At 38.5% G+C, this 27,052-nt stretch overlaps 2 protein-coding genes across 7 annotated transcripts in view; one reads left to right on the forward strand and one right to left on the reverse strand.

Moving 5' to 3' along the window:
- The window catches only part of LOC306881359 (nucleoprotein TPR-like), a 28,003-nt gene extending 10,922 nt beyond the window's left edge, over positions 1 to 17,081 (forward strand). The window contains exons 25-51 of one of the 2 annotated variants that reach the window (XM_079435423.1): positions 66 to 269; positions 407 to 597; positions 711 to 858; positions 1,177 to 1,314; positions 1,510 to 1,641; positions 1,805 to 1,935; positions 2,043 to 2,253; positions 2,355 to 2,501; positions 3,451 to 3,649; positions 5,302 to 5,498; positions 6,713 to 6,786; positions 6,912 to 7,102; positions 7,187 to 7,435; positions 7,735 to 7,883; positions 9,489 to 9,569; positions 9,667 to 9,864; positions 9,938 to 10,066; positions 10,303 to 10,393; positions 11,739 to 11,926; positions 12,629 to 12,700; positions 12,791 to 12,882; positions 12,969 to 13,078; positions 13,886 to 13,984; positions 14,076 to 14,235; positions 14,307 to 14,416; positions 16,418 to 16,507; positions 16,810 to 17,080. In XM_079435423.1, coding sequence (XP_079291549.1) covers positions 66 to 269; positions 407 to 597; positions 711 to 858; positions 1,177 to 1,314; positions 1,510 to 1,641; positions 1,805 to 1,935; positions 2,043 to 2,253; positions 2,355 to 2,501; positions 3,451 to 3,649; positions 5,302 to 5,498; positions 6,713 to 6,786; positions 6,912 to 7,102; positions 7,187 to 7,435; positions 7,735 to 7,883; positions 9,489 to 9,569; positions 9,667 to 9,864; positions 9,938 to 10,066; positions 10,303 to 10,393; positions 11,739 to 11,926; positions 12,629 to 12,700; positions 12,791 to 12,882; positions 12,969 to 13,078; positions 13,886 to 13,984; positions 14,076 to 14,235; positions 14,307 to 14,416; positions 16,418 to 16,507; positions 16,810 to 16,868 — 3,840 coding nt within the window. In that variant the 3' untranslated portion in view covers positions 16,869 to 17,080. Of the gene's footprint in view, positions 1 to 65; positions 270 to 406; positions 598 to 710; positions 859 to 1,176; positions 1,315 to 1,509; positions 1,642 to 1,804; positions 1,936 to 2,042; positions 2,254 to 2,354; positions 2,502 to 3,450; positions 3,650 to 5,301; positions 5,499 to 6,712; positions 6,787 to 6,911; positions 7,103 to 7,186; positions 7,436 to 7,734; positions 7,893 to 9,488; positions 9,570 to 9,666; positions 9,865 to 9,937; positions 10,067 to 10,302; positions 10,394 to 11,738; positions 11,927 to 12,628; positions 12,701 to 12,790; positions 12,883 to 12,968; positions 13,079 to 13,885; positions 13,985 to 14,075; positions 14,236 to 14,306; positions 14,417 to 16,417; positions 16,508 to 16,809 lie in introns of both variants that reach the window. The other variant, XM_079435422.1, reaches the window with a different exon arrangement.
- On the reverse strand, positions 16,611 to 26,363 carry LOC306881361 (vitronectin-like). 5 transcript variants are annotated; one of them, XM_079435427.1, is made up of 15 exons: positions 25,775 to 26,363; positions 24,780 to 24,843; positions 24,546 to 24,666; positions 24,348 to 24,464; positions 22,193 to 22,306; positions 21,875 to 21,928; positions 20,910 to 20,975; positions 20,371 to 20,478; positions 20,057 to 20,260; positions 18,997 to 19,083; positions 18,769 to 18,908; positions 18,529 to 18,685; positions 18,331 to 18,435; positions 17,384 to 17,512; positions 16,611 to 17,217 (listed from the first exon to the last, which is right to left on the reverse strand). In XM_079435427.1, the coding sequence occupies exons 3-15, from the start codon at positions 24,616 to 24,618 to the stop codon at positions 17,111 to 17,113; spliced, it is 1,461 nt and encodes a 486-aa protein (XP_079291553.1). In that variant the 5' UTR covers positions 24,619 to 24,666; positions 24,780 to 24,843; positions 25,775 to 26,363; the 3' UTR covers positions 16,611 to 17,110. The 5 variants fall into 5 exon arrangements, with proteins under 5 accessions (XP_079291553.1, XP_079291554.1, XP_079291551.1 ...); XM_079435428.1 differs by lacking the exon at positions 20,910 to 20,975 and having other exon boundaries at positions 25,775 to 25,895; XM_079435425.1 differs by lacking the exon at positions 25,775 to 26,363 and having other exon boundaries at positions 24,780 to 25,114.
- Between the last annotated feature and the right edge of the window lie 689 nt (positions 26,364 to 27,052).

Here is a 27,052-nt window from a genome sequence, read left to right on the forward strand (position 1 = left end):
TTGTTTTTTCACACAACTACCCACTGATTTTATTTTGCTTACCTGTGTCTTATAACGGGTTCCAGGCTAAGCTGGCTGCAGAGGCTCAGAATAAATATGAGCGAGAGCTCATGCTGCATGCTGCAGATGTGGAAGCCCTACAGGCTGCCAAGAAACAGGGACAGCAGTCCGTACAGACCATGAAGCAGCTTGAGGAGAAGGCTCAGAAAGCTGCATCTGAGCTGCGTCAGGGCCGCGTTGACTGGGAACAGCAAGAAAAGAGACTGAAGGTAAAATCTTGTATCAGGGTTGGAATGACTTCAATAAGTGTTAACAGGATTTTCAATTTTGGGTGGAAATCTCTTTAGCAGCATAGCCTTTGTTGAGCGATTACTTGATTGACTTCCTCTACAATGTTTCTCCCCAGGAGGAACTTTCTAAAGGGCAAAAGAGAGCAGAGGAGCTGCAGAAGCAGAACACCATGCTCCATGAGCAGATGGAGAACCTGAGCAACAAGATAACCGCCTCCACCCAGCAGCAGACCACTAGAGAGAGCAGTCTGAACATCTCTCTGAACGAGGAGGGCAAATCTCATGAGCAGATCCTGGACATTCTCAGGTAAAACCCTTCATTAGCGCAACCCTCTCGAAGAATGACATGCTGTTAAAAAAATGCCTTGCAATACTAAACAAGAAATGTTTAATAGTCATGTGGCATTTCTTTCCCAAAAGGTTTGTACGGCGAGAGAAGGCGATAGTTGAGACCCGGCTGGAAGTGGCCGAGGTTGAGACCCTGCGCTATAAACAGCGCATGGTGTACCTGGAGGGAGAGCTGAAGGAACTGCAGGACAGCCTGAATGCAGAGAGAGAAAAACTACAGGTCCTAAAAAAAATTTCAGACAGTTTTCTCAAACTTTCTCTGCATATGCTATTGGTTGGGCAAACATAGCTCTGCCACAAACCCATGTTATTTTCCCACATTGTTTATATTCATGTAGTTTTATTTGTTTTTCTTTATTAATTTTATATTATATACATTTTTAGATTTTTTTTAATTTATAGATTTTGTTGCTGCTGCAGATTTAGGTTTGATAAGAGAAAGTATATAACATCAAGGTGTTTAACACGCCACCTAACTTGAGCTGATTTTGAAAAATATTGCATATTCTTGCAATCGGTTAACATCTCAAATCTGCAGGTTACAACGAAAACTTTGGCACAGCAGGATGATATGATGAAGCGGATGGAGAGTATGAGCGTTCTGACTGAGACCAACAAGATGCTGAAGAATGAGAAGAACAGACTGGAGCATGAACTACAACAGACTCAAGCAAAGGTAAGACTTTAAGAGCACACAGTGTGCATCAACCATTATACATAATCGGATCAATCAGATATACCTAAATTTTGTGATGCATAGATATTGTATATTTGCTTCAGACATGGCCAATCAGATTTTAGAGTTGGAGGTTATATATATATAAGAATAACACACTATATGTAAGATATTGATTGTCTCATGATGTTGTAGATGCGCAAGCTGGAAGCAGACATCAAGCCCCTGCAGGACTCTAATGCTGAGCTGAGTGAGAAGAGTGGCATGCTACAGGCTGAGAAGAGACTCCTGGAGGAGGATGTCAAGCGCTTGAAGACTCGAACACAGGTCTCAGAATCTCACTGCTCACTCATGAATTTCTGTACCTTGAATGTATCATGTAGAATCTTATATGAAACAACACCAGTATGTTAGGTCAGTTTAATTCATTCAAACTTGACTTGTAGTATGGTTCTCAGTGTCTAACACTTTGATTTAATTGGTCATGCAGCAACTGCTTAGTCAGCAGAAGGATAGCGATCAGGAGGAAACTAAGAAGCTTCATTCTGAGAGGGAGGCCCATCTTAAACGCATCCAGCAGCTCATAGAGGAGACGGGCAAACTCAAGAATGAGGTGGCCAGGTCAGTGTGCAGTTAGTATGACTCATTTAACTTTTTTAAAATGTGAGTTTTTTTTTTTTTTAGTTTTGTTTTAACAAAACAATCTTCATTCTCTGTCTACCAAACAGGAGCCAAACTTCAATCACCACAGCTCAGAGCCAGGTGCAGAACCTGCAGGATAGCCTTGGGAAGGTCACCACCGAAAGGGACAGTCTGAAGAAGGAGCTGGAGGCAAAGACTGTGGACATCCAGGAGAAACTCAAAACAATCACGCAGGTCAAGAAGATAGGCCGTCGTTACAAAACCCAGTATGAAGAGCTCAAAGAACAGCATGATAAGGTACACCACAACATACTGTTGTTTTCCTTTTTTTCATTTGAACCAATTTAACCAATGAAAAGGTCCTGATTTAAACTGAGTTGGTCACATCTCTCTGACAGATGGTGGCAGAGGCTGCTTCTAAGCCAGCACAGGAGCAGGAAGACCGTCAGGCCTCAGTGCAGGAGATTCAAAACCTGAAGATCTCACTGAGTCAGAAACAGAACAGAACCTCAGAACTGGAAACTCAGCTGGACAGCATACAGAAGGTACTCATTTATGGCTTCATGTGCTCCTCTGACAAACAAGCCTTCCCATAGCTGGGACAAACTATTATACAAGATGATTATTTCTTGCATTGGTTCACAGAAAAATGTGAATCCCTCAATTGGATCAAGTAGGAATTGCAATGCATTTGTGCTTTACAAGTGCATGAACAGAAGTGAGCATGTTAGTTGAATATTAGCCTCTTACTGTATGTTCTGACCTCATTAGATCTGAAACGCATTCAAAACCCGTAATATCAACCATGAACAAACCTTACTGGTTCTTGCGGAAGCTTAAACATGCTTGTGGGACACACAAGAGCAAACCTCATTGGTTTGAGCTTCTGTTTACCATATTTGATCTACACTATGTATGTTGGTCTTTTTTTCTATATTTTTATATATATATATGTGAATAAAAGGCTAAATTAAATATTTTTGGGTGAACTAATCATTTGCATCTTCATTAGAATAAAGCTTTCAACATACAAATCAAACAATTAATGGTTCCTCACAATGATTGTTTTTACAGAGCCACAGTTGTATAATCCCTCAAAGCACTGGGACATCCGGTCTTGTGCTGTAAAAGTACACAGCACACAGTCACAAACATCGCCATTGTAGGTTTCTCTGGTTTGGCTCACGTTATATAACTGTAATAAAAGTGTTTTATTAAGGAAGTGAGCGAGTAATAGTGTTATTTTGTTCATTTGCTATTGAGACAGTGAGGTGTGAAGTTAGTTTGATGGAGTGAGACAAATGTTTTTTTGGGCTTTAGTGGACTTTTTTGGAAAAGAGTTTAAAGAGGTTTTTTTTCTTTTTTTTTTCTAGTCCTCCTTCATTGTTGTTTATGAAGGATTTGTTGACTTCATAAAAGTGACGAAGTGAACAAACTCAATGAGATTGTCAGCAGTGCATTCAAAACACATGTGGTGATTGTTTGTGTGTGCAGACAGTGCAGGAGCGTGAAGCCGAGGTGAAGAGCCTGCAGGAGCAGCTGGCACAAGTGCAGCTGGAGCTCAGTCGTCTGAGAACAGAGCTACAGGAGAAGAATAACCTGGAGGAGCAGCTTCGACAGCAGATCGCTGATAAAGAGGAGAAGACCAAGAAAGCCTTCATGGGTGCCAAGCTGAAGATCAACCAGCTCAACAGTTAGTAAACCAGAACACGTGACAAGCACATTAATCCTGCTGATACTGCTATGGTTCAAAGCAGTTTAGTCCGTATAGTAAATCATGAACATTATTTATAAGGTAAAGGGTTACTTCACTCAAAAATGAAAATTCTGTGATTAATTACTCACCCTCATGTAATTCCAAAAACCTTCATTCATTTTCAATATTTTGGATGAAATCCGAGAGCTTTCTGAACCTGCATAGGGTCACTGAAACGCAAGTGAAATGTTTTATGGCCCAGAAAGCTAGTAAGGACATCGTTTTCCCTCTTTTCCTCGCTTTCCTTCCATTTTAAATGGCTTGTAAAAAAAAGAGTTAACTTTCAAATTAGCAGCAATTTGGCGTCAATTGCTTGAATTCGTTTCAAGCGACAACAAAAAAACAACGTAGAACATTAGAACTTTTATTAACAAAAGAATAAAAATACAACATGCTATATGCCTAAAATAAAATAACAAATAACTTGCATAAAGTTTAAGTATACAAAACTGAAGATCAGTAAACACTGTAGAACCAAATAAATGTTCGTTTATTAGCAAAACGAATAAGAAAGCTTAGGAGACACGGCATACTTGATGTAAAAAAAAAAAAAAAAAATGCAGTTTAAACAAATAAAAATCAGCAAACACTGTGGAACCAAATGTTTAAAAAAAACTTCCAATATCACCTTAGATAAATGGCAGAAGTCAAAATCCAAAATATTTTTAATTCAGGCACTTTTGCATGTCGTTTTGAAACTCTTCTGCCATTGTCTTGTCTGCCTCACGTGATAAATGGAATCTGATTTGTGATGCGACTCGTTCATTCAGCATGCTGCATTGAGCAGCCACGTTCAGTTTTTAATTGTAGTGTCTGTTCTCTAACTGAACTAAATTATTTTATTACTATAAAGAATAACGGTGCCACTGTGGGCAAGTGACATAGCCGGTTTTGCGGCTTCGCAATTGTAAAACAGTCAACACAGTCTATCGCAGCAACCCTAGTAGCTTCATAAAATTAAGGTTGAACTACTGATATTACATGGAGCTATTTTAACTATGTCATTGCTACTTTTCTGGGCCTTTAACGTGTCAGTTCCATTGCTGTCTATGCAGGGTCAGACAGCTCAGAAAGTTGTGTTCCGAAGGTGAACAGATTTGGAACAACATGGATGAGTAATTAATGACAGAATTGTTGTTTTTGGGTGAACTATCCCTTTAAAGATTGAATATTCTGAACCATATACATTTTTTGGCATTTTAATTAACAGATCCATTTCTTCAGTAGTATGTGATGATTTAGATTGGAAAAAAATGCTTTTTTTTTTGTGGGAAAAGGGGGGGAGAATACTTTTAAATCATCATTTACACATTTTTTTTTATCTAAATAGGAGAGGTTTACATTCCATATTTGTTAGCTAGTGTACTTCTAAAAATTGGCATGCATATTGAAAATTTGAATATTTACAGTATTTCGTTTGTGTGGTAAATTGGGCTGAAAGACTGTTTTTGTACGCAGGGGCATATGCCAATTTTTGCCCAGTAAAGTGCTCTTTAGGATGCAAATGTCTTTCCACTTAATGCCACACACTGCTCTTGGCCTTTAGTTATGTCCTATATCCTTACATCCCTATATCCAATGTGTTTTAGGTGCGAAGGAGCAGTTGGCGAAAGAGAATGAGGAACTGAAGCAGCAGAGAGAGGAGCTGGAAGTGAGGATGAGTGCGCTCAAGTCCCAGTATGAAGGCCGGTTGAGCCGACTGGAGAGAGAGCTGAGGGATCTCCGTGAGCAACAGGAGAGACACGGGGATCAGAAAGATGAAGCTCAGGAGCCTGGCCAGAGCAAGGTACAGCACCACACATGCCCTCTGAACAAATTTATGTAGAAATATTATGCGTTATGTTTGTAGAAATGCATGTATGAATGCTATGTGACTTTATTTGCATTCATAGGTTTTTACTGTTATGTTTTATATATCTGACAAGAGACTTCCTGGGCTTTATTTGCTGAATGAAAGGATTTAATTAAATATGCAGTATCTCACAGAAGTGAGTACACCCCTCACATTTTTGTAAATATTTTATTATATCTTTTCATGTGACAACACTGAAGAAATGACACTTTGCTACAATGTAAAGTAGTGAGTGTACAGCTTGTATAACAGTGTAAATTAGCTGTCCCCTCAAAATAACTCAACACACAGGTCTAAACCGCTGGCCACAAAAGAGAGTACACCCCTATGGTTTTGGCACAGTGGCCAAAACCATACACTTATTTGGTTCAGATGGTGTCAAGCATGTGTGGCGACAACCAGGTGAGGAGTACAAAGACAAGTGTGTCTTGCCTACAGTTAAGCGTGGTGGTGGGAGTGTCATGGTCTGGGGCTGCATGAGTGCTGCCGGCACTGGGGAGCTACAATTCATTGAGGGAACCATGAATGCCAACATGTACTGTGACATACTGAAGCAGAGACTGGGCCGCAAGGCAGTATTCCAACATGATAACGACCCCAAACACAACTCCAAGACGACCACTGCCTTGCTAAAGAAGCTGAGGGTAAAGGTGATGGACTGGCCAAGCATGTCTCCAGACCTAAACCCTATTGAGCATCTGTGGGGCATCCTCAAACGGAAAGTGGAGGAGTGCAAGGTCTCTAGCATCCACCAGCTCCGTGATGTCGTCATGGAGGAGTGGAAGAGGACTCCAGTCGCAACCTGTGAAGCTCTGGTGAACTCCATGCCCAAGAGGGTTAAGGCAGTGCTGGAAAATAATGGTGGCCACAAAAAATATTGACACTTTGGGCCCAATTTGGAAGTTTTCACTTAGGGGTGTACTCGCTTTTGTGGCCAGCGGTTTAGACCTTAATGGCTGTGTGTTGAGTTATTTTGAGTGGACAGCAAATTTACACTGTAATACAAGCTGTACACTCACTACTTTACATTGTAGTAAAGTGTCATTTCTTCAGTGTTGTCACATGAAAAGATATAATAAAATATTTACAAAAATGTGAGGGGGTGTGAGATACTGTATGATCGTCAAAGTACTTATGATCTTTTCTAGGTTCAAGAGGCACAGAGGTCATCAGATGCTCGCCAGATCACTCTCAAACCTACACCTGCGGCTGACAGAGGAAGGTAATGCATTATATCCACCTAATTCTGCACTGCGGAAATAAACTATTTTCCATGAATGTGCAAGACTTCTGCCTATTTTATTCTAGGGTTGTTAAATATTGTCTCTATATTCCATCTGTTAACAGCGCCAGTACTTCTGAGCCGCCCACTGCTAACATCAAGCCCACACCAGTTGCTGCCACCCCCAGCAAGCCTTCACCAATCACAGGGAGCAAGTCCACCCCTAGGGCAAGCATCCGCCCAATGATAACACCCGCTCCCGTGACAACGCCCACAGCCACAGTTATGCCCACAACACAGGTGGAAACGCAGGAAGGTATGGATGGAGTTCAGGCTTTGACATTTGATAGGATTTATATTAGTGAACAAGTTGTAAATTGTCATTGGTTCGTTCCATCAGCTCTCCAGTCCACAGAGGGTCCAATGGAGCATGTGACGGTCTTCGGCAGCACCAGCGGCTCAGTGCGCTCCACCAGCCCTAACATACAGACCACACAACCAATCCTCTGCCTGCAGCAGAGCCAAGCCACCGCCTTTGTCCAGCCCACTCAGCAGCAGACCAGTCAGGAGCCAGCAACGACCATAATGGAGGCAGTTCATAGCTCACATATGGAGAGGCCGTCCACTTCCACTGCTGTCTTTGGTACAGGTACGAAGAACCATGAAGAAATTGTAACACAATTTACAGTCGTACATGTTCTTAGTCTTACTTAATTTATTTAATTCAATAGAAAAAAATATTGAGTCAAGATAATTTTGCCTTAGGTCAGAAAAAATGTTAACTAGCCAAATAGATAATAAAAAACCCATTTCTATTTTAGGAGAAAATGGTAACCGTGATATTAGAGAGACACCAATGGGATATTTTTCACTGACCTATCCCCCTCCCTCCCCAGCACTCCCTTTATTAATATGAGGTTTCTGACTAACATGTTGTTCTTCTGTCAGTGTCAGCAACAGCAGGCTCATCTGTGCCCAAGCGAGTGCGAGAGGAAGAGCAGGAGAGCTCCACTGAGGTGACAGACACCACACAGGATGACCCCACCCATCCACCCATCACTAAGAAGCTCCGCATCATAAGAAAAATGGGCCTGGAGGTGAGCAGTGTACGTACATGTGCACATGTCATCTTGTGGGAGTGGCTTATTTATTAAGAAATTTGCCTGATTTAAAATGGAAACTTCCTAGTTTGTGAAAGAGATTCTAAAAATTGTCCTACTGCATTTGGGTCAGTTTTGACCGTGAAGAGGGACATAAAAGTATCTGAAGTCCATAGTTTATTTTTAGTATAATTTTAATATAGAAACAAAACTTTGGAAATAAGATAAGACTATCAAAATACACATTTGTTTTTAAAATAAATTGTACATTGTAACAGCGTGTTATTAGCTAGTTTTCACCCAGGCGTCAAATGAGGAGGGCTGTGTATTGGCAAGAATCTGGCGATACGTATCACGATACAGGGGTTGCAATACGATATATTGCGATACTGTAAGCAAGGCGATATATTGGGATATTTCATAATTTAGGAATAGGATATATTTTTAGGAAAGCTGTCATTAAGAAGACACCACTATATGCAAACCTTAGCAATAAATAAATAAATACACATTGTTTAACCAGGACACACTGGGATCTGCATTTGCAATAATCAGTCCCTGTAACATTCAACATTACTGAACCACTTTTTGTGCAGTATGAGTAAAGGGGGGGTCCAAGTGCTTGCAGGATTCTTTAGTTAATTATATAAAATGCATTCATAAAAAGACCATATATATTTTTAGCCTGTACTTTAAAGATTCACAGTTTAAGTTTACAATTGTGGCATACAATGTCATAACATTTGATCAGAACAAAAAATTACATCTGCTTAATATCAATGAAAAATAAAGTGCTTGCAGGATTCCTAAAGAAAACAAAACAATTGTAAAACAATAAAATAAATACAAATGTTGAACATTCTCCGAACATTTCAACTTGGATTTCACAGGTTTTTGAGTTTGCATTTATGTTCCGCGTGGAATCGCTGAGCGCCGTCCCAACTGCACAAAATGCCCCTGAATTACGAGACAAAGCTGCAGCCGTACGGCGACCCTACCGCCCGCCGCGCCCCGCACGAAGGCTCTTCACACGGGACGCTGCAAGCGGTGGAACCGAGGCGGTGCTTACGCCGTGGTCCCGGGGCGGACGTTACCACAAAAGCCCAAATGATGCCACACTTCAGCTTTGTACACCGAAATGGGAACTGGAACAATTCTTTCATCCTTCATTACTGGCAGCGAACTATATTAATGCTAACATTAGTGGCGTGCCCTGATGGTAGTATTTTCCTGTCCCTGTTTAAGTTCAGAGATGAAGACTGCTCTCTATGAACTCGAAACGAAACAACTGCCATGAATCTTGTATGATTATTATTGTTGTTTCTGTTTTTGAGAATCGATACCGTATCGCCAAACAAAATATTGCGATACTCGCGTGTATCGATATTTTCTTACACCCCTACAAATGAGGCTTTTTACACTGCAGATTTTTTTCCCCTCGCTGTGAGTTAGATTTGTCTCAAATACTTATGTGAAATATATTTTATTAACAAAATAGCCTTGTAGATACTGCACTTGAGGTGCAGGACACACTCACTGTGGTTATAACCTTGGCTATTAAAAATACTCTTTTGATTATACGTAATCCCACTCTTTTTGCAGGATGCTTCCGGCACTGAGGAGAGTAACGATGCTATGGGTGAAGCTCCAGGAGAAGGCCAGCAGCCTCCTGATGCCAGTGAGGTACCAGCAATTTATCCCTTAGTAACAGTATAACCACAGCCACTCATCCCAACAATGAACAACCAGTGCACTGATCCTGTCTGTTCATCTCTCACAGGAAGCATATCCCGTATTAGGAGAGGGAGACGAAGAATCTTTGTCTCAGTCTGTCCCAATGGATCAGGTGAGCGAGTCCCAACCCTCAGAATCTCAGATCAGCGGACAGGACTCATCCGAGGAGTATAAGCATGAAGTCATCGTCATCGAGACAGATAGCGGCACTGAGGAGGAAGAAGAGCAGGAGGAGCCTGGACAGGTCAGTCTACAGTAATTCTTAAAGCGTAAACTCTGTAATTATTAGCATGTATTAACCTCCCTTCTTCCTGCAGTATGAAGAGGATGCAGAAGATGAAGATGATGAAGATGGTGACGGAGGGATGGCAGAAGCAGCAGAGGAGAGTAATGAAGGCAGTGGGAGTGCAGATGCCAATGAGGCCTATGAGGGGGATGAAGCAGAGGTGACCCCTAGTTTCCTAATGCTCCGGGGCATAAAGCTGATTTTGTAATGAAAGCCAGTTGGTTACTAGAAAACAAGTTGTTCCATTGTCTATGCAAACACTGTCAGATTTTAGTTTTTTTTTTTGTTTTTTTTGGAGTGGTTTTGTTTATTGTAAGTTTCTGTGAGCTGATTGTGATCCTTTTGACTGTTTAACTTTTTCTGGTGGTTTTGATGTGATTTATGTTGTGTTGGCAGGGCGATGGAGCAGCTGATCCAGACATTGACAATGAAGAGAGTCAAGAAGCATCTGATTCAATCCAGAAGCAAGCAGACTCTCAGAGCAGTGGTACAAAAACACACACAATTCATTAATTTCTCTTCTCATGCTAATGCTGCAATACGCTGCCATTCAAAAAAGTTATAAGGTTATTAAAGCTATGACTTTTAAAAATGGTTTTGAAAGAAGTCTTTTATGCTCAGCAAGGCTGCATTTATTGGTTCAAAATCAGTTTGAAAAAAGTATTTTTATTTTGATGTATCACTTCAGTCCTCATTGTCACATGACGAAAATCTCAAGAAATCATTTTACTATGCTGATTTGCTACTTAAGAAACATTTCTGATTATCAGTGTTGAAAACACTTGTGCTGCTTAATGTTTTTGTGGAAACTGTGCTGTTATACTGTGGTTCTTTGGATAAATGGTTCATTATACAAAAAAGTTTTGAAATTTCCATGAAGTTGCCTTGAAAGTCTCCTCCTCAGGCCAAATTTATGGTATCTCCTCCTATAGCTTTAAAGCTACAACCACCAAACCAAAGGTCAGGTCAGAAGTTAGTTGCTGTCTTTGCAAACAGATCTGGCTAAAGGTTTTCGAAAACAAGACCATCAAAAACAACAAAAATCCTTTTGACTTTCATTGAGGGAGTGAAAACATTTATACAATGAGACCTATGGTGTATTGCTATAGCAAAACTTAACTGACTGCTGAAAAAACAGCTAAAACCAGCCTAAGCTTATTGGCTGCTCTGGCTGGTCTCCCAGTCTGGTTTTAAAGTGGTTTTGGCCACTTAGCTGGTCAGGCTGGGAGACATTCTAAAAGACCAAAACAAGCTTAAACCAGTTACTTTCAGCTTAAACCAGCTAAGACTAGACAAACCAGCTTAGGTTGGTCTTAGCTGTTTTTAGCTTTTGTTTTGCTAAATCAGCTGGTTAACTTTTTTTGTTGAATCAGCTGGGTTTAAGGTTTTTAAATTAATTAGTTTTTTTACACTAAATCAGATGGTTTTAGCTGTTTTTAAGGTTTTTTTTTTTTTTCATGTTAGCAACTTGTTAAATCATACTAGCAACAGCTTAGCAACCATTCTAAGTACCCTAGCAGCAACTGCATAGCATCTATCTATCTATCCATCTATCTATCAAGTCTGTTTTACTGTCTATCGAACATTCTAGCTTTGAAAACTATTAAACTAAAACTATTAATTTCATTAAAAAAAAAATTATTGACCCAAACATTTGAATGGTAATGTATACTTTTGCATATTTTCCCTGTTCAGTCTACCCAGGCTTCATGGAAAAAGGGTTATACACTGAAGTCTAGACTATGAAAGTGTGCAAAATGGTACCTTTGCTCTAGGAATAAGTGACAAATCTATGAATAATGAATCTAAATAACTTTCCTGTGTGTTCACAGGTGAAGCTAGTGTCCGTACCCAGGAGTCCTTCCCTGCTGAGCCTGTGAGAGAGCAACAGCCAGTCCCCAGCACCACCACCTCCTCCCTGGGCCCACGTCTTCCCCAATCCCCCCGGAGACCACATCACACCCCACCCCCACGCCTCAACATCCACCCTGTTCCTGAACTTGGACCCCCCATTATGCAGGTATGTCCAGGGCTCGCAAAATCGCTAGCCCGACGTCCCGGGGCTATAGTGTTTCCCAGTCGGGCTACCAAAATGTATCACCGCCCTGCCCGACGGGCTATCTTTAATACAGGGCAGGGAGTTTAAGGCCTAAAAAAAAGTTTGAAGTACGTTAAATGGTAGAAGAAAAGTCTTCATTGTAATTTTAAGAGGTCTTACAGTTGGGGGTGGAAAGGCAAGAACCGCGATACAGCTGGATTAAACTTCAAAAGGCAATTATGTCATTGTTTTAAAGTCAAAACACAGCACGGATGTCTTTGTGAATGCATCTCTGAAGGGAACCAACTGTCCTCAGAAACGTATCGTTGGTATTTTCATTTAGAGATATTGTCCAACCCCACTCATATGGTGTTCATTTTACTTGTGCAGCTCAGTCATAAATTGCCTTAAATTGACTTTTAAAAATTCTTCAGATACCCTGTAAATAGTAAAATAAAACTCTTTCCTTGATATTTGTGTATTGTTTTTATTATTGACATTTATGGTCTCTTTTTATTTGGGCTAGTTAAATAAATTTTCGGGCTATCAAAATCTGAAGCGTACCTACCCGAAGGGTTACCAGGGATTTTGAAATTTTGCGAGCCCTGATGTCCTATACTTGAAACCAGCTCAATATAAGGGTTCTGATAATTTTCTACAAATCACGACTACTTTTCTGGACAGAGGCAGTCAGGACAGAGCAGACGGCCCTCGATGAGTCGTGCACCCCAGCTCACGCCTGGAATTGGAAGCATGGTGAGTGAAGTTTTGGTTTAACCAATATAAACATCCTGCGTCTTTAGTGCTTCATAATTTATTAATTCATAGTATTTTTGGTTCCTTTAGCAACACTTCTTTGATGATGATGACAGAATGGTTCCTAGCACTCCCACCCTCGTCGTGCCACACCGCACAGATGGCTTTGCAGAGGCCATTCAGTGAGTCACAGCAACTTTTATGCTTTTATACCACGAAAGGATACATCATTAAACACCTTGATTAATGATGCATCCCTCCATCTCAGTTCCCCACAGGTGGCCGGAGTTCCTCGCTTCCGTTTTGGTCCTCCTGAGGATATGATGCCCCAGGCCAGCTCCTCTCATTCTGACTTGAGCCATCTGGCCACACATGGAGGCGAGTACAAACATGACACAGTAATGCTGCTTTCAAATAGTTTTTGAATGACCTTGATTACATGATGGCAGCCTAGAGTTTGTGTTTTTGAGCCATTCATGTCCTCTGTACGCAAGCATTACTTTCTTTGGCAACACTGAACAGTATTTTTTATAGTATTCATTGCTATATAATTTTTCATTTAGTAATACACTACTTTTAAAAAGTTTGTGGTTGGTAGAGTTTTGGAATAGTTTTGAAGAAAGTCTCTTATACTCACCAAGGCTGCATTTATTAGATCAAAAATATAGTAAAACCATAATATTGTGAAATAATTAATAAAATAGAAAATATTTTACTGATATTTTCTATTATATTAAATTATTTTAAATTGTAATTATATTTTACAAAGTCAATTATTCCTGTGATGGCAAAGTTGAAAACTCCAGTCTTCAGTGTCACATGATCCTTCAAAAAATATTCTAATATGCTGATTTGGTGCTCAAGAAACATGTCTTATCCTTGCGGAAAGCTATTTTGCTTCATAATATTTGTCTGACCTCTAGTGTTACTAGAATGCTCATAATGATAAATAAAGCCATGTACATTTTGATGATGGCAGCAAAGTATTAAATTGCTTAATTTTGCATTTCAGATTTGTACAAAGTCAGCTTTCATAAAATTCAGTTTCCAACTTGAAAATTTATTTATTCATTTTTTTTTTTATTAGTTGAAAATGAATTTAATGAATTGTAATAATTGTAATAACTATTATAATTACTATGAACAAACAGCATAATTCCTGACATTCTTCCTGTCTTTTTTCAGGGTTGGGCATGTATGAAAGCCCTCTCTTCCTGCCTGCTCATGATGAAGAGTCTGGAGGCAGGAGTGTCCCCACCACTCCTCTACAAGTGGCTGCTCCAGGTGAGCTGCTGGAGGAAGTCATGTCAAGTTTGTTTGGTTGATATCCTTTAGTCAAATCTAACTGCTCTCCTCCTTTTATTTGTGTTGACAGTGACCGTTTTCACTGAGAGCCACCCCTCTGATGTGTCAGAGACAGCCTCTCAGTCGGTTCCCATGGTCAGCACATCCACCGCCAGTTTGACCGTACCAGGAGAAGCTGTCCCAGGGGACGATGGAGATGATGTTTTTGTGGGGGAGGCTGAGAGTGAAGGGTGAGCAGGAGCAACAGTTTCATGCTTAACTTCAGTGAATCACTTGTAGTGATTGTGTTATGGGTGTGCAGGGCGAGTAGTGAGGCATGTCTTGAGGGCCAGTTGGAACTGGAATCCGCACAGCCGACCGATGATGCCAGCCTGCCCTCCACTAGTCAAGAGCCCACGTCAAGCTCCGCAGGTACACACCATTCACAGACTTGCCACTTTGATTTTTTATTTTTTTTTCTGTATCTGGTGATTTCAAAAATAGATAAAGTTTAATTTGCCCTAATTCCGTCTAAAGTAAAATTTACTTTCTTATTTTTGGGGGTATAAAGTCCAAAATACATTAGTGTGATGCAGCTATCCTGACATCATTAACAAAACAAGCCTAATTAAAAGAAGTTCTTCCTAATTAAAATAAAAACCTTGAGTAGTTTAGAAAGTTTAGTTAGTATTTAGAAGCAAAGAACCTCTGTGTCAATTTTTCCAGAGTCTAAATACAGAGTGATCTTGATAAATGGAAATGTGTGTGCATTCTGTGCAATATTATTTTATAATATACACTTCTCCAACTACGGGCTAGGCCACGGGTCAAACAGAAAATGCGAGCTGCGTTAACTTTGTAAAATATATATATGTGTGTGTGTGTGTGTGTGTATGTGTGTGTGTGTGTGTGTGTGTGTGTATATGTATACTCACCGGCCACTTTATTATGTACACCTGTTCAATTGCTTGGTAACACAAATTGCTAATCAGCCAGTCACATGGCAGCAACTCAATGCATTTAGGCATCTAGATGCGGTGAAGATGACTTGCTGAAGTTCAAACCGAGCATCAGAATGGGGAAGAAAGGGGATTTAAGTGACTTTGAACGTGGAATGGTTGTTGGTGCCAGACGGGCTGGTCTGAGTATTTAAAAAACTGCTGATCTACTGAGATTTTCATGCACAACCGTCTCTAGGGTTTACAGAGAATGGTCCGAAAAAGAGAAAATATCCAGTGAGCGGCAGTTGTCTGGACAAAAATGCCTTGTTGATGTCAGAGGTCAGAGGAGAATGGGCAGACTGGTTAGAGATGATAGAAAGGTAACAGTAACTCAAATAACCACTCGTTACAATCAAGGTATGCAGAATACCATCTCTGAACGCACAACACGTCGAACCCTGAAGCAGATGGGCTACAGCAGCAGAAGACCACACCGGGTGCCGCTCCTGTCAGCTAAGAACAGGAAACGGAGGCCACAATTCACACAGGCTCACCAAAATTGGACAATAGGAGATTGGAAAAACGTTGCCTGGTCTAATGAGTCTCGATTTCTGCTGCGACATTCAGATGGTAGGGTCAGAATTTGGCGTAAAGAACATGAAAGCATGGATCTATCCTGCCTTGTCTCAACGGTTCAGCCTAATGGTGGTGGTGTAATGGTGTGGGGGATATTTTCTTGGCACAATTTGGGCCCCTTAGTACCAATTGAGCATCGTTTAAACGCCACAGCCTACCTGAGTATTGTTGCTGACCATGTCCATCCCTTTATGACTACAGTGTACCCATCTATTGACGGCTACTTCCAGCAGGATAATGCACCATGTCACAAAGCTCAAATCATCTCAGACTGGTTTCTTGAACATGACAATGAGTTCACTTTACTCAAATGGCCTCCACAGTCACCAGATCTCAATCCGATAGAGCACCTTTGGGATGTGGTGGAACGGGAGATTCTCATCATGGATGTGCAGCCAACAAATCTGCATCAACTGCGTGATGCTATCATGTCAGTATGGACCAAAATCTCTGAGGAATGTTTCCAACACCTTGTTGAATCTATGCCACGAATAATTAAGGCAGTTCTGAAGGCAAAAGGGGTCCAACCCGGTACTAGCAAGGTGTACCTAATAAAGTGGCCAGCGAGTGGATGTGTACTTTTTAGATGCCTAAAACTTATTTTAAAAGCTTAAATTATTCTATTTAATTTAACATTTTTGTGTTGTTGGATTTAGCAATTTACCACCTTTTGTCATCAATTTGAACACTTTTTGAAATAAATGATTTTACACACATTCCAACATGTGTACATTTTCCAAGAACTTGACACATTTTAAAAAAACTTTTCCTGTTCTTTATCATTGACACTTTTATTTGTCACTGACCCGTAAGTATTTGACCCTGTTTATCACCCCATTTCTCTTCCTCTTTTTAGATACGAGCACCAGTACTGGTCAGGCCAAACCTGCAAGCCGGCTCCTTCTACAGCACCAGCTTCCCCGGAGAAACCAGATCATCAGGAGAGGTCAGGACTCCATTTCTCACTCATCTGTTTCTACATCCATCCTCTTACTCGTACATAAAGTCATTAGTCACACATTTTCTCACAAAAAGAAACAACACAGACTGGATTTTAAACTTTTCTGTTTTTAATGAAGCAAAGATTACTTGAAATGCATAAAAAAGCTTTTCATTGGTCAGTTTGTGCTTGTTTGGATATTTGGTATCTGATCTGAAGATCTTTGTATACATCCAAATTCGTGATCTGTTTCTACAATGAAATTTGATTTGGTTTGTCTGGGTCTTTATCTCGATTTACTCCTGTAGGTGGTATTTTTCCTCGTGGAGGTCGGGGTCGAGGATTTAACAGAGGCACTCCCATCTAAATCCATCCACTTTTACAGCGTGTGCCCAGCAGAAGCACTGATCACGACTCTTCCAAGTACCCAGAATCAACCTACTTCGGATTTACTTTAATGTTTTGTTTCAATCTGCTTTAAAACATGGATTAGATTTATTTTATATTTTGTGAGCAATCATACTGACGCAATGTTCAATGGTTTTGCTAATAAATGGAGAATCTTTCTCGCCATGCTGCTGCTGGTGGTGTTTGTTTCATGCTGCTCTTTCAGGCACAGTTGAGCCACTTGCTGATGTCATTCTGCTGGGAGGAATGGCTGGCAGGGGCCGTCAGAGCGGGCAGGTCATCGCTAACCTTGATGTTTAGGACTTTAGCTGTAAATCACAGGGATCGTGTTATGAAATGCATCACTTTAAATGTACTGATTCAAAAAACTGAGACTCAGTAACATTTTACATTTGAATCTTCTCACAAATAGTCTTCGCTTTTAATTACACAGGTAATGCGTGTAGTGTTGCAAGATGAAATGTTGTCACTTACGCCAAGAGAAAACAAAGTAATCGAAACCATCTGACTTCCTGGGGTTGGGCATGGACAAGGCTGATGTCACACGGGTGGGGAAGCCCTTCATTTTGAGTTTGATGTTGATCTCCCCTGACAACTGGATCGCTGTCAAATTAGAATAACACAAAATAATTTTGTATCTTTTTTTTTTTTTTTTTTTTTTTTTTTCTGTTGCAGCATTAACATTAACCAAAATGGATACCATTAAAATCTTTTCCATTTGAAATAAAGCTGAAATAAAATATTAGATTAAATGCAATAAAATGTTGAAGTACTAAAATTACTAAGTTAAAGCTAAGTAAATATTAAAAAACAAATAAATAAATTTGTATTTAAAAAAAGTAAATATTAATGAATGCTGAAAATATGAGAGCAACCTGAAAATAAAAGCAAATATGAATAATGCAATCATCATATATGACCCTGGACCACAAAACCAGTCATAAGGGTCAATTTTTTTAAATTGACATTTATATATCATCTGAATAAATAAGATTTCCATTGATGTATGGTTTGTTAGAATAGGACAATATTTGACCGATATACAACTATTTGAAAATCTGCAATCTGAGGGTGCAAAAAAAAAAAAAAAAAATCTAAATATTGAGAAAATCGCCTTTAAAGCTGTCCAAATGAAGTTCTTAGCAATGCATATTACTAATCAAAAATTAAGTTTTGATATTTATGGTAGTAAATTTACAAAATATCTTCATGGAACATGATCTTTACTTAATATCCTAATGATTTTTGGCATAAAAGAAAAATTTATAATTTTGACCCATACTATGTAGTATTGGCTATTGCTACAAATATACCCGTGCTACTTATGACTTATAATTGCTATAATTTTAAATACTCTTTTCAATGCATTGCAATAGGTTTCTTGGAGTACCTCAATTTAGTATTAAAACAATTCAGATTACCTGCTTGTTTGCCATTTTTGGGAACTTTGTCTGAATTTTTGGATCTCTTTCCACTGCAAGTCGGTGCACTTCCAGGAGGAAAAGTTAATTTCTGAACTGTGCCTCCTGATTAAAAAACAAATTATAATGAATTTTCTCATTTTGGTAATTTCTAATTATTCGAACCAAACATAGGATTCAGAGGGCTCCAGTCAGCACCTTTCTTGAAGAAGTACACAGACTCTGGTCTCTTTCTGGTGGCTGGGATTGGCAGAGCAGCAGTGATCTCACCGGTGAGCCCACCAAAGTCCTGGGACACAGATCTGGGATATCCAGGTTCCACAACACCATTCTCCAAACTCCAGTAGTTGTCACCCTTAGTGAGACAAAATGGACAATTCAGTGGATTTTCAAGAGTTGCAAACACAGTTAGTGACTGTTTTCCATGTTCTTCAGTACCTTGATGATGTAAGTCTTGCCCTGGCAGTTGCAGCGGGTGAAGGCCGTGTCGATGGGAGATGGGATGCCCAGTTCTTCAGTGATTCTACGAGCAGGACCAGCTCTTTTGGTCTTGGGGTTCAGCATCCAAAAAAAGTGACCTGAGATGGATAGCTCTTTTCTTAATTCGTGATATTGGGGGGGAAATATTGCACTATATGCAGCAGTACATCTATACAGAAGATGTACCTCTGAAAACTATGATGGAGTTGTTTGAGAGAGTTGCCATTCCATCAATGGCAAGGCCACTGCAGAGATCAGGGTTCGAGTTGGCATCTTAAAAAAACAGAAATGAATAGTTCAAATATATTCAGATTTAAGTTACACTTCTGGTCAAAAGTTTAAAGAATGATCAAGATAATGTTTTTGAAAGAAGTCTTCTGTGATCAGCCTTGCATTTATTTGATTAAAATACATTTAAAACTGCAATATTACAATTTAAAAGAAGTGTTTGCTATTTAAATACAATTTAAAATGTAATTTATTCCTGTGATGGCAAGGATGAATTTTCAGAAGCCATTACTACAGTCTTTAGTATCACATGATCCTTCAGAAATCATTAATATGCTGAATTGGTGATTAAGAATCAACTCTTATTATTATCAATGTTGGAAATTTTTTTTTGCTGCTTGTTATTTTTAGGAAGCAATTTTTAGTGATGGACTACTATTCAAACGTTTGGGGTAAATACGATTAAAAAGAAAAATATCTTGTTTATTATTAAACCGATCAAAAGTGACAGTAAAAGTTTTATAATGTATGTATATGCAAATATATGCTGTTTTTAACTTTCTATTCATGAAAGAATCCTGAATTTTTTTTCAGTTTTCACAAAATTGTTAAGCAGTAAAAACTTTTTTATTGATATTAAGAATCAATATTAATAATTGTAATAGATAATAATTGTGCACCACCTTGTCTAAATCTACCTTTGCCATCAGGAATAAATGACATTTTAACATTTATAATTAAAAGTTGATATATATTGTAATATGTCACAATATTGCGGTTTTACTGTATTTTTAGCCCAATAAATGCATGCTGAGCGAAAGAGGTTTCTTTCAAAAACAATTAAAAAAATCGCAATTATTGCAAACTTTTGACCAGTAGTGTATTTTAATGAATCGATTAAACAGATATATTTAACATGAAAGAATGACACTGTAGCAGTATTTTTAATATGGTTAGATAAAAAAAAATGGTAATTTCAGTGATGTGAACGAATCCAGGTGTTATGTAAGTTCCATACCTGGTTCTGCAGGGCTGCTGGCCATGGCCTGGGCGATGTCTGCAAGAGTTCTGGGTCTGTGTGTGGCAGATGGCCCCTCACCTTGTCCTCTGACGGACAGGGAGACCTGCACAGGGATGGTTAGGGGATTGTTAGAGGAAGGTTCTGCTGCAGGAGCAGGGCCGGATCCTGGCAGACGGAACCCAGAGGGGTTGAACCCGATGCCTGCGAGGGCATATATGTGGTTTGGTTAATATTTAGATTTTTTGGCTCACAACTTTCTGTAGATTTGAATTTGTTGTCTCTTTCTCAGTAAATTCGTTTTAAGCTGTTACCGGGTATGTCAGAGGGTGTAAGAGGAGCAAGGATGTCCCGGGGAAGAGGGCCACCAGCAGGAAGTGATGCAGCATCAGATGGAGCCATAAAGTAATTCAGTCTGCTCCCTGGAAAAAACAAGCTATTGGTCAAAGGTTTAGGATCAGTAAGAATTTTATTTATTTTTATTTTTTAAAAGAAATTAATACTTCTGTTCAGCAAGGACCTATTAAATAGTTCAAAGGTGACACTAAATACATTTATAAAGTTGAGTTAATCTAACAATCTTGTTTAACTGTTTTCAACATTGATAAGAAATGTTTAATAAGTACTAAATCAAGATATTACAATTTTTTTGAAGGATCCCGTTACATTGTAGACTGGAGTAATGGTTGCTGAAAAATTAAGCTTTTCCATCAAAGGAATGAATTACATTCGGAAACTGAAAACAGTTATTGTATAGCAATAGCAGTAGTTTTTCAACAATTTTATTGTTTATTTAATTAAATAAATGCAGCCTTGATAAGCATAAGGGACTTTACATATACTAATATCTTACCATCTCTCACGAGATCTGGGTTTTGCTGTGCAGCGAGACATGCTACCATACACTCATCAGTAAAATCTAAAAACAGCAAATAAAAATGCACTTCGTCATTATCCAATCTGAATTTAATAAAAATGAGTCAGACTTCTTTCTACCTGGGAACACACTTTTATTGGTGTTATAAACCACTGCTGCTCACAACTGATTCATATACCTATGTTTTGTTTTTTCTTGGATATTAAAAGTTTTAGTATTTTGTTTCCACCGGGCTGGGACACCGGCAAAGGATATAAGCATCACTTTTGATTTCTCCTCTTTTCTACTACTTGTTTCAGTTTTTATAACCATTTCTTACTATGTGTAAGTAAGTTGTTGTTTTTAGCATGTGTGTTTGGCAGTGTTATTTCTTAGGATTACTGATAAACTATACTGTCGTGATTTGTATTTATCTATTTTAATTTTAGTTAAATAATGTCTGAATTTATTATGTCTGTATAGGTCTTTTATTAAGTTTTATTTCATTTGAGTTATTTTAATACTTCAACAAACTAAATGGAAATGAAATTATATATATATATATATATATAATTTATAAATGTGTATGTATATATATTTATGTGGTTATATAGTTCTTTTTTTTTGGTGTTTGGCTTAGTGTTATGTTAGAATCATTATCATACCTTTTTGTTCTTTAATATTTTGAATTATTTTTAGCTTTAGTTTTTGTTTTTCATTTAAATGTTAAGTTTTGACATGTTGTATGTATTTGTCATTTTTAATTTCTTTATTTTTAACGTGTATAGGTAGTATTTATAAAGTTTTAGCTTTTAGTTTTGGATCTGTTTTTAGTTGCTTTAATACTACAATTGATTGCTTCTGTTGTCCTCATTTGGATAAAAGCGTCTGCTAAATGACTAAATAATAATAATAATAATAAAAGGTTCACAACTAGGATTAAATAGACATTAATATAATACCTGTTGGTTTGTTTAGTTTTGAGCTTCTTGCAGCTTGCATTTGGGAGAAAGCATCTGATGAAGACAAGAATAATTAAATCAAAACAGGAAGATTACTGAAGATCATATATACATTTTAAAATATTTATTACATTATTAACAATTTCAGTGAACGTGCTAATGATCTATAAGTAGTCTATATAGTCAAGTAATTTTAGATAGTGCTTTTATACTGTGGGTCCCTGAGTCTACATATATATATTATCTACATATATATACCTGAGTCTATATATGTGTGTGTATATAAGTCTGTAGTTCATGAGTGGTCTTGTGTCATACCGCACTGCGCGCTGTAGTCTGGGCAGCAGGAGTTGTGGAGCACACAGTCAGAATCACACTCACACTGTCTCCCGCGCCGGAACGCCTCACCACAGCGACCCCTGCAGGAGTCACCTGCCAATGACACACAACAGCTGATCGAATCCACTGCATCCTGTCTGATGCATGCATAACTAAAGCCTCTAAATTAACATGATCAACCCTATGCGCAAAAAATCAAAATAAATATAATAAGAAAAATCATTTTAAACTCTTAAGACCCGAGAAAAAAAAAAGTTTTTTCCCATGTCTTTACATTGTTTAGAGCATCAAAAATAATGTAAAAAAAAATATTTCATTCATAAGTTATGCAATGTCCTCGGTAAAGGAGATCGGGACTCAAATTCTTAAAAAAAAAAAAAATCCATGAATGAACATGCATAGGCAAAAACAATAGATTTTTTAAGTTACCAAATACATTTTTAGTTTTGAAGATTTATTTTTATTTTTTTACCAAACTTTGTATAAAGATGATTCTCAACTATGTTATAACAGAATGATTCTATATACCATTTTTCTTTCTGCAAAATGTGTGTAAAATGGCCATAAACGTGTTTTCTCATTATATACAATGTATATATAAACTAATTTGCATATTAATGTGTTTTTGGGGCAAAATGTAATGAAAAAAGAAGTGTAATAATGGGAGTAATAATTAACATGATTTTCATAATAATATTTCATAGAATATTGAAATATAATTTCGTTCCCTATTCATTTGTTATGTCTCCCAAAATGCGTAATAATGCTTTTAGTCCCGGTGTCCTCATATGAGATCAACGTCCTGTTTCGTAACAGAAAGTCATATTTTGATTTGAAACCCCATAACATTTTCCTGAGATGCTGATTTATGACATACAATTAAAAAAAATTGACATATTTAAATGATAATTACAAAATATTATATTTCCATAAGAGTGTCACTAAATTAATTTCAGACATTTTTGAAGACCAAGGAGAGGGAGCGGTCATGGTGAAACATTTAGTATTTCTGAAAAGCCCTGAATGTGCTCTGTAGGACATCCAGACTTAAAACTGTGGCATGTATAGTCTCAGAGAAATTCACTAAAATATAATGTCCTCATATGAGGCCGCAGGATCTTAAGAGGTTAAAATGCCAGAATCAAATATGGTGCATCAGGCCTTTGAGGAACATTTGTACATCTTTCTACGGTGGCCGAGAGAGCTCAACGAATAGAAAAACACCTGCAAATTAAGAAAACAACTTTGCCAATTTGATAACACATGCGAATAAATAAAGAAATACACTGCAAATACTCACAACACAACCAAACAAAGAAACTCGCTGCAAATACAATTCTTTATTTGGTTGTGTTGTGAACATTTTCAGTGCGTTTCTTTATTTGTTTGAGTTGTGAGCACTTGCAGCACCTGCTGTCAGATTGATGAAGATGTTTTCTTGATTTGCTGGTGCTTTTTCTATTTGTATGTGTTTTCTGAAGTTGCAGCGCGTTGAGCTCTCGGTCACCGTATCTTTCAGTCATCATTGCGTTGCATTATGTGTTGCCCCCACAATTAAAACTAGCATTGATCACAAATAAAATAAAATTTTTGTCCATGCCTCTGAATAAAATCTATGTGTTTTTTCCCCTCCTAGAGTGTAAAATGAAATAATTTTAGGAAAAGGTTTAAAAATGAAGAACCTCATTATAGAGATGATGTATAAAAATGATGTATAAAATGTTAAAGTACAAATAAACTAATAGTCACTATTTGCAGTAATAAATCTGCAGTCCCTGTAAACTTTTGGACCCACTCATGAAAACTTTTGATCTTAAGGCTTTTGTTTACATAATAAAATAAAATAATTGTAATTAAAAAAAGATTTTGAATGAAAATTGATGAATTAGACCAGGCAGTGAAGGAAAAGCATTAACAAGTATCCAACATTCTAAAATAAAACTTACATTTGGTCACTACATAAATTCATAGTTTTGATTATTTTACTTTTATTCAAGTTACAAAAATATTTACAAAATTAAAAATATTTTTGGTCACTACATAAATTAATAGTTTTGATTATTTTACTATTATTTAAATGTCAAAAACAAGTAAATACAGAACAAGTGTCATGGTGGGATAATAAGGGTCTTACCAACAGTGCAGACATCGTCAAAATCCTTGCAACATTCGCCATGGACAAAGCAGCTGTAGTCACAGCTACAGACCTGTCCGTGGGTGAACTGCTCACCACATCTGCCCACACAGCTGCCTGCACATAACACCACAAGCTGAATCCAACCAAAACCCTACCAGAACCGAGATGGACAGACCCCGAAATGATCCGACTCACCTTGAGCAGCACACAGCGGCAGAAGAACACAGGCCAGGGCCAGGAGAAATGAAACCAGAGCAGATCCAGTCATGATAATACCTCAGCAGTGAAGCCCACACTGATAAAAACACCTGTATGTCTAAAAAAAAGAGATACTATATGATCACAAAACATTGAAGTTAGTTTGTCATCATCAAAGTCATCTGCATGCAGAGAGGGACTTACCAAAGAGAAGCGTCTTTCTCAACTCACCTTGTTCTGTCCTTAGGCGCTTTGTCTCTTTTATACTGTATGGCAGCTGGATTTCTCCTGTTGGCTAGAAACTTTAATTAACCACCACAGCCCAATTAAAGCATGATGATGTAAAGACTAACCTCCTACACACACACACACACACACACACACGCACACACACACACTAGACAACAGCAGCAATGTGTTCACAGTGCTGACAGAAGAGTCAGTGTTCTCTGTTAAAATGTCCTTGGATCTCAATGTTCCACAATTGGTTGATTTTTTTTATTATGGCTATTAAAATTTCAGTGTCCAGTGGTTCTGATACTGGATTTCAGTGCATGAATGTTCACAATGCGGTCAGCTCATGGGTCAAAATGAAGCTTTTTAATCAAATTCAGAGAAACCAAAACATGTCACTGCAGAGGTCCTGCACTTTTTCCAGACTTTATTTAGTTGACACAGATGGTGTTTGACCTTTCTAATGTGGTCATGAAAATGAAGCTATGTACTATTGACAAAAGGCCTCTCAGGTTTCTCTCATTTCAAATCTGAGTCACTCGATTGGGTCCAAGAGTTGGTTTCATGTAGGAGGTCGTGGTCGTTTGAGTGTTTGGTGATTGTTTGGGTGGTTGGTAAGGTATGTATGAGTCTCACATAGCTGCCAAAACTGATTCATAAGCTGAACTGAGAAGGACGTTGGTGTAATGACCTCCTAATACCCAAAATCAAACCAAATCCAACAATGTAGTCATTAAAAAAACTATATGTGCTATGTAATAAATGTTTCGGCTTTTCTCTCAGTTCCTGTCACAATAAAATGACCATGCGCTGTGAAGAAACTTAAGTGAGAGAGAAAACATCCTCTTTATGGGAAGTGGTTTTTGTTCTGAAGTAATGTCTTTCAGATGTTAAACAATGTACCACACCTCCAAACACACTGCAGTGATTATTTCAATCTTCTGGTTTGGTCATGCGCTTCAAAACGTCAACATTGCCTCAGGGACACCCACCATTCAGACACATTAGTCCACATGTCCCCAACAGCAAAGTCAATAGATTTTCTGCTCAGACGTTGTTGTTGTTGTTGTTAATAGTCTGAACAAAGTTGGAGAAAATGAACAAAGCAAAACCTTAGAGACAGATCATGTTCTCACTATTATCATTCAATGCTTAGAAAAAGAGAATTTAAGGAAAATTTAGGCCACTTCAATCAGTGTCAAGTCAAGTCAATATTATTTGTATAGCGCTTTTAACAATGCAAATTGTGTCAAAGCAGCTTTACATCGGCTTGATATAAAGCTGGGTGGCTTTATATCAGCTTTACAGGAAATAGTTTGTCGAAATAGTGTCATTCTCCTCTGGCCAGACAAAATCAGCACTTTAAATCTAGGCTAAAGCAGATTAAATCAGATAAATCAGATTGTGCAAAGGACTCATCTGGTTCCTGTGGTCTTGTCCCGATGGCCGTCTTGGAGACAGGGTCTTCACTGGGGATCAGTCTCTGGGGCTCATCTAGATGTCCTGGCTGTAGAGGTCATCTCTAGGTGCTGATCCACCATCTGATCTGGATACAGTCTGGATCTGGGTGGCTACGGTGACCTCGGAATAAGAAAGAAACAGACTAATATTAGCATAGTTGCCATTCTTCTAACAATGTAACAAGTACATCAGGTGTTTTGGGAAGTGTTCCCGGTTCCGGTTGATGTAATCCAGCCTAACAATTCTTTAACTGATTTGAATTATAGAAATGCGATAGTGTATTATGTGTAAGTCAGGTTAAAGAGATGGGTCTTTAATCTAGATTTAAACTGACAGAGTGTGTCTGCCTCCCGAACAGTGTTAGGTATATTGTTCCAGAGTTTGGGCACTAAACAGGAAAACGATCTCCCGGCCGCAGTTGATTTTGATATTCTAGGTATTATCAAATGGCCAGAGTTTTGAGATCACAGCGGACGTGAAGGACTATAATGCGATAAGAGCTCACGCAAATACTGAGGTGCCAAACCATTCAGGGCTTTATAGGTAATTAGCAAAATCTTAAAATGTATACGATGTTTAGTAGGGAGCCAGTGCAGTGTTGACAGAACCGGGCTAATGTGGTCATACTTCCTTGTTCTAGAAAGAACTCTAGAAAGAACTGAGGGGGTGGTGATGGCGCAGTGGATAAGACACATGCCTTTGGTGTGAGAGACCCGGGTTCGAATCCACTGTGAGACACCAATGTGTCCCTGAGCAAGACACTTAACCCCTAGTTGCTCCAGAGGCGTGCGACCTCTGACATATATAGC

The sequence above is a fragment of the Barbus barbus genome, assembly GCF_936440315.1.
Source record: "Barbus barbus genome assembly, chromosome: 15".
Classification (NCBI taxonomy): domain Eukaryota; kingdom Metazoa; phylum Chordata; class Actinopteri; order Cypriniformes; family Cyprinidae; genus Barbus; species Barbus barbus.

Excerpts from the sequence above, each read along its gene's own strand:
- LOC306881361 (XM_079435427.1), bottom strand. The coding sequence starts at position 24,618 with ATGACTGGATCTGCTCTGGTTTCATTTCTCCTGGCCCTGGCCTGTGTT. Across the intron at positions 21,929-22,192 it reads AGACTACAGCGCGCAGTGCG|ATGCTTTCTCCCAAATGCAA; the intron begins GTATGACACAAG and ends TGTCTTCATCAG. Across the intron at positions 18,436-18,528 it reads TGTGTACTTCTTCAAGAAAG|GAGGCACAGTTCAGAAATTA; the intron begins GTGCTGACTGGA and ends TTTTTTAATCAG.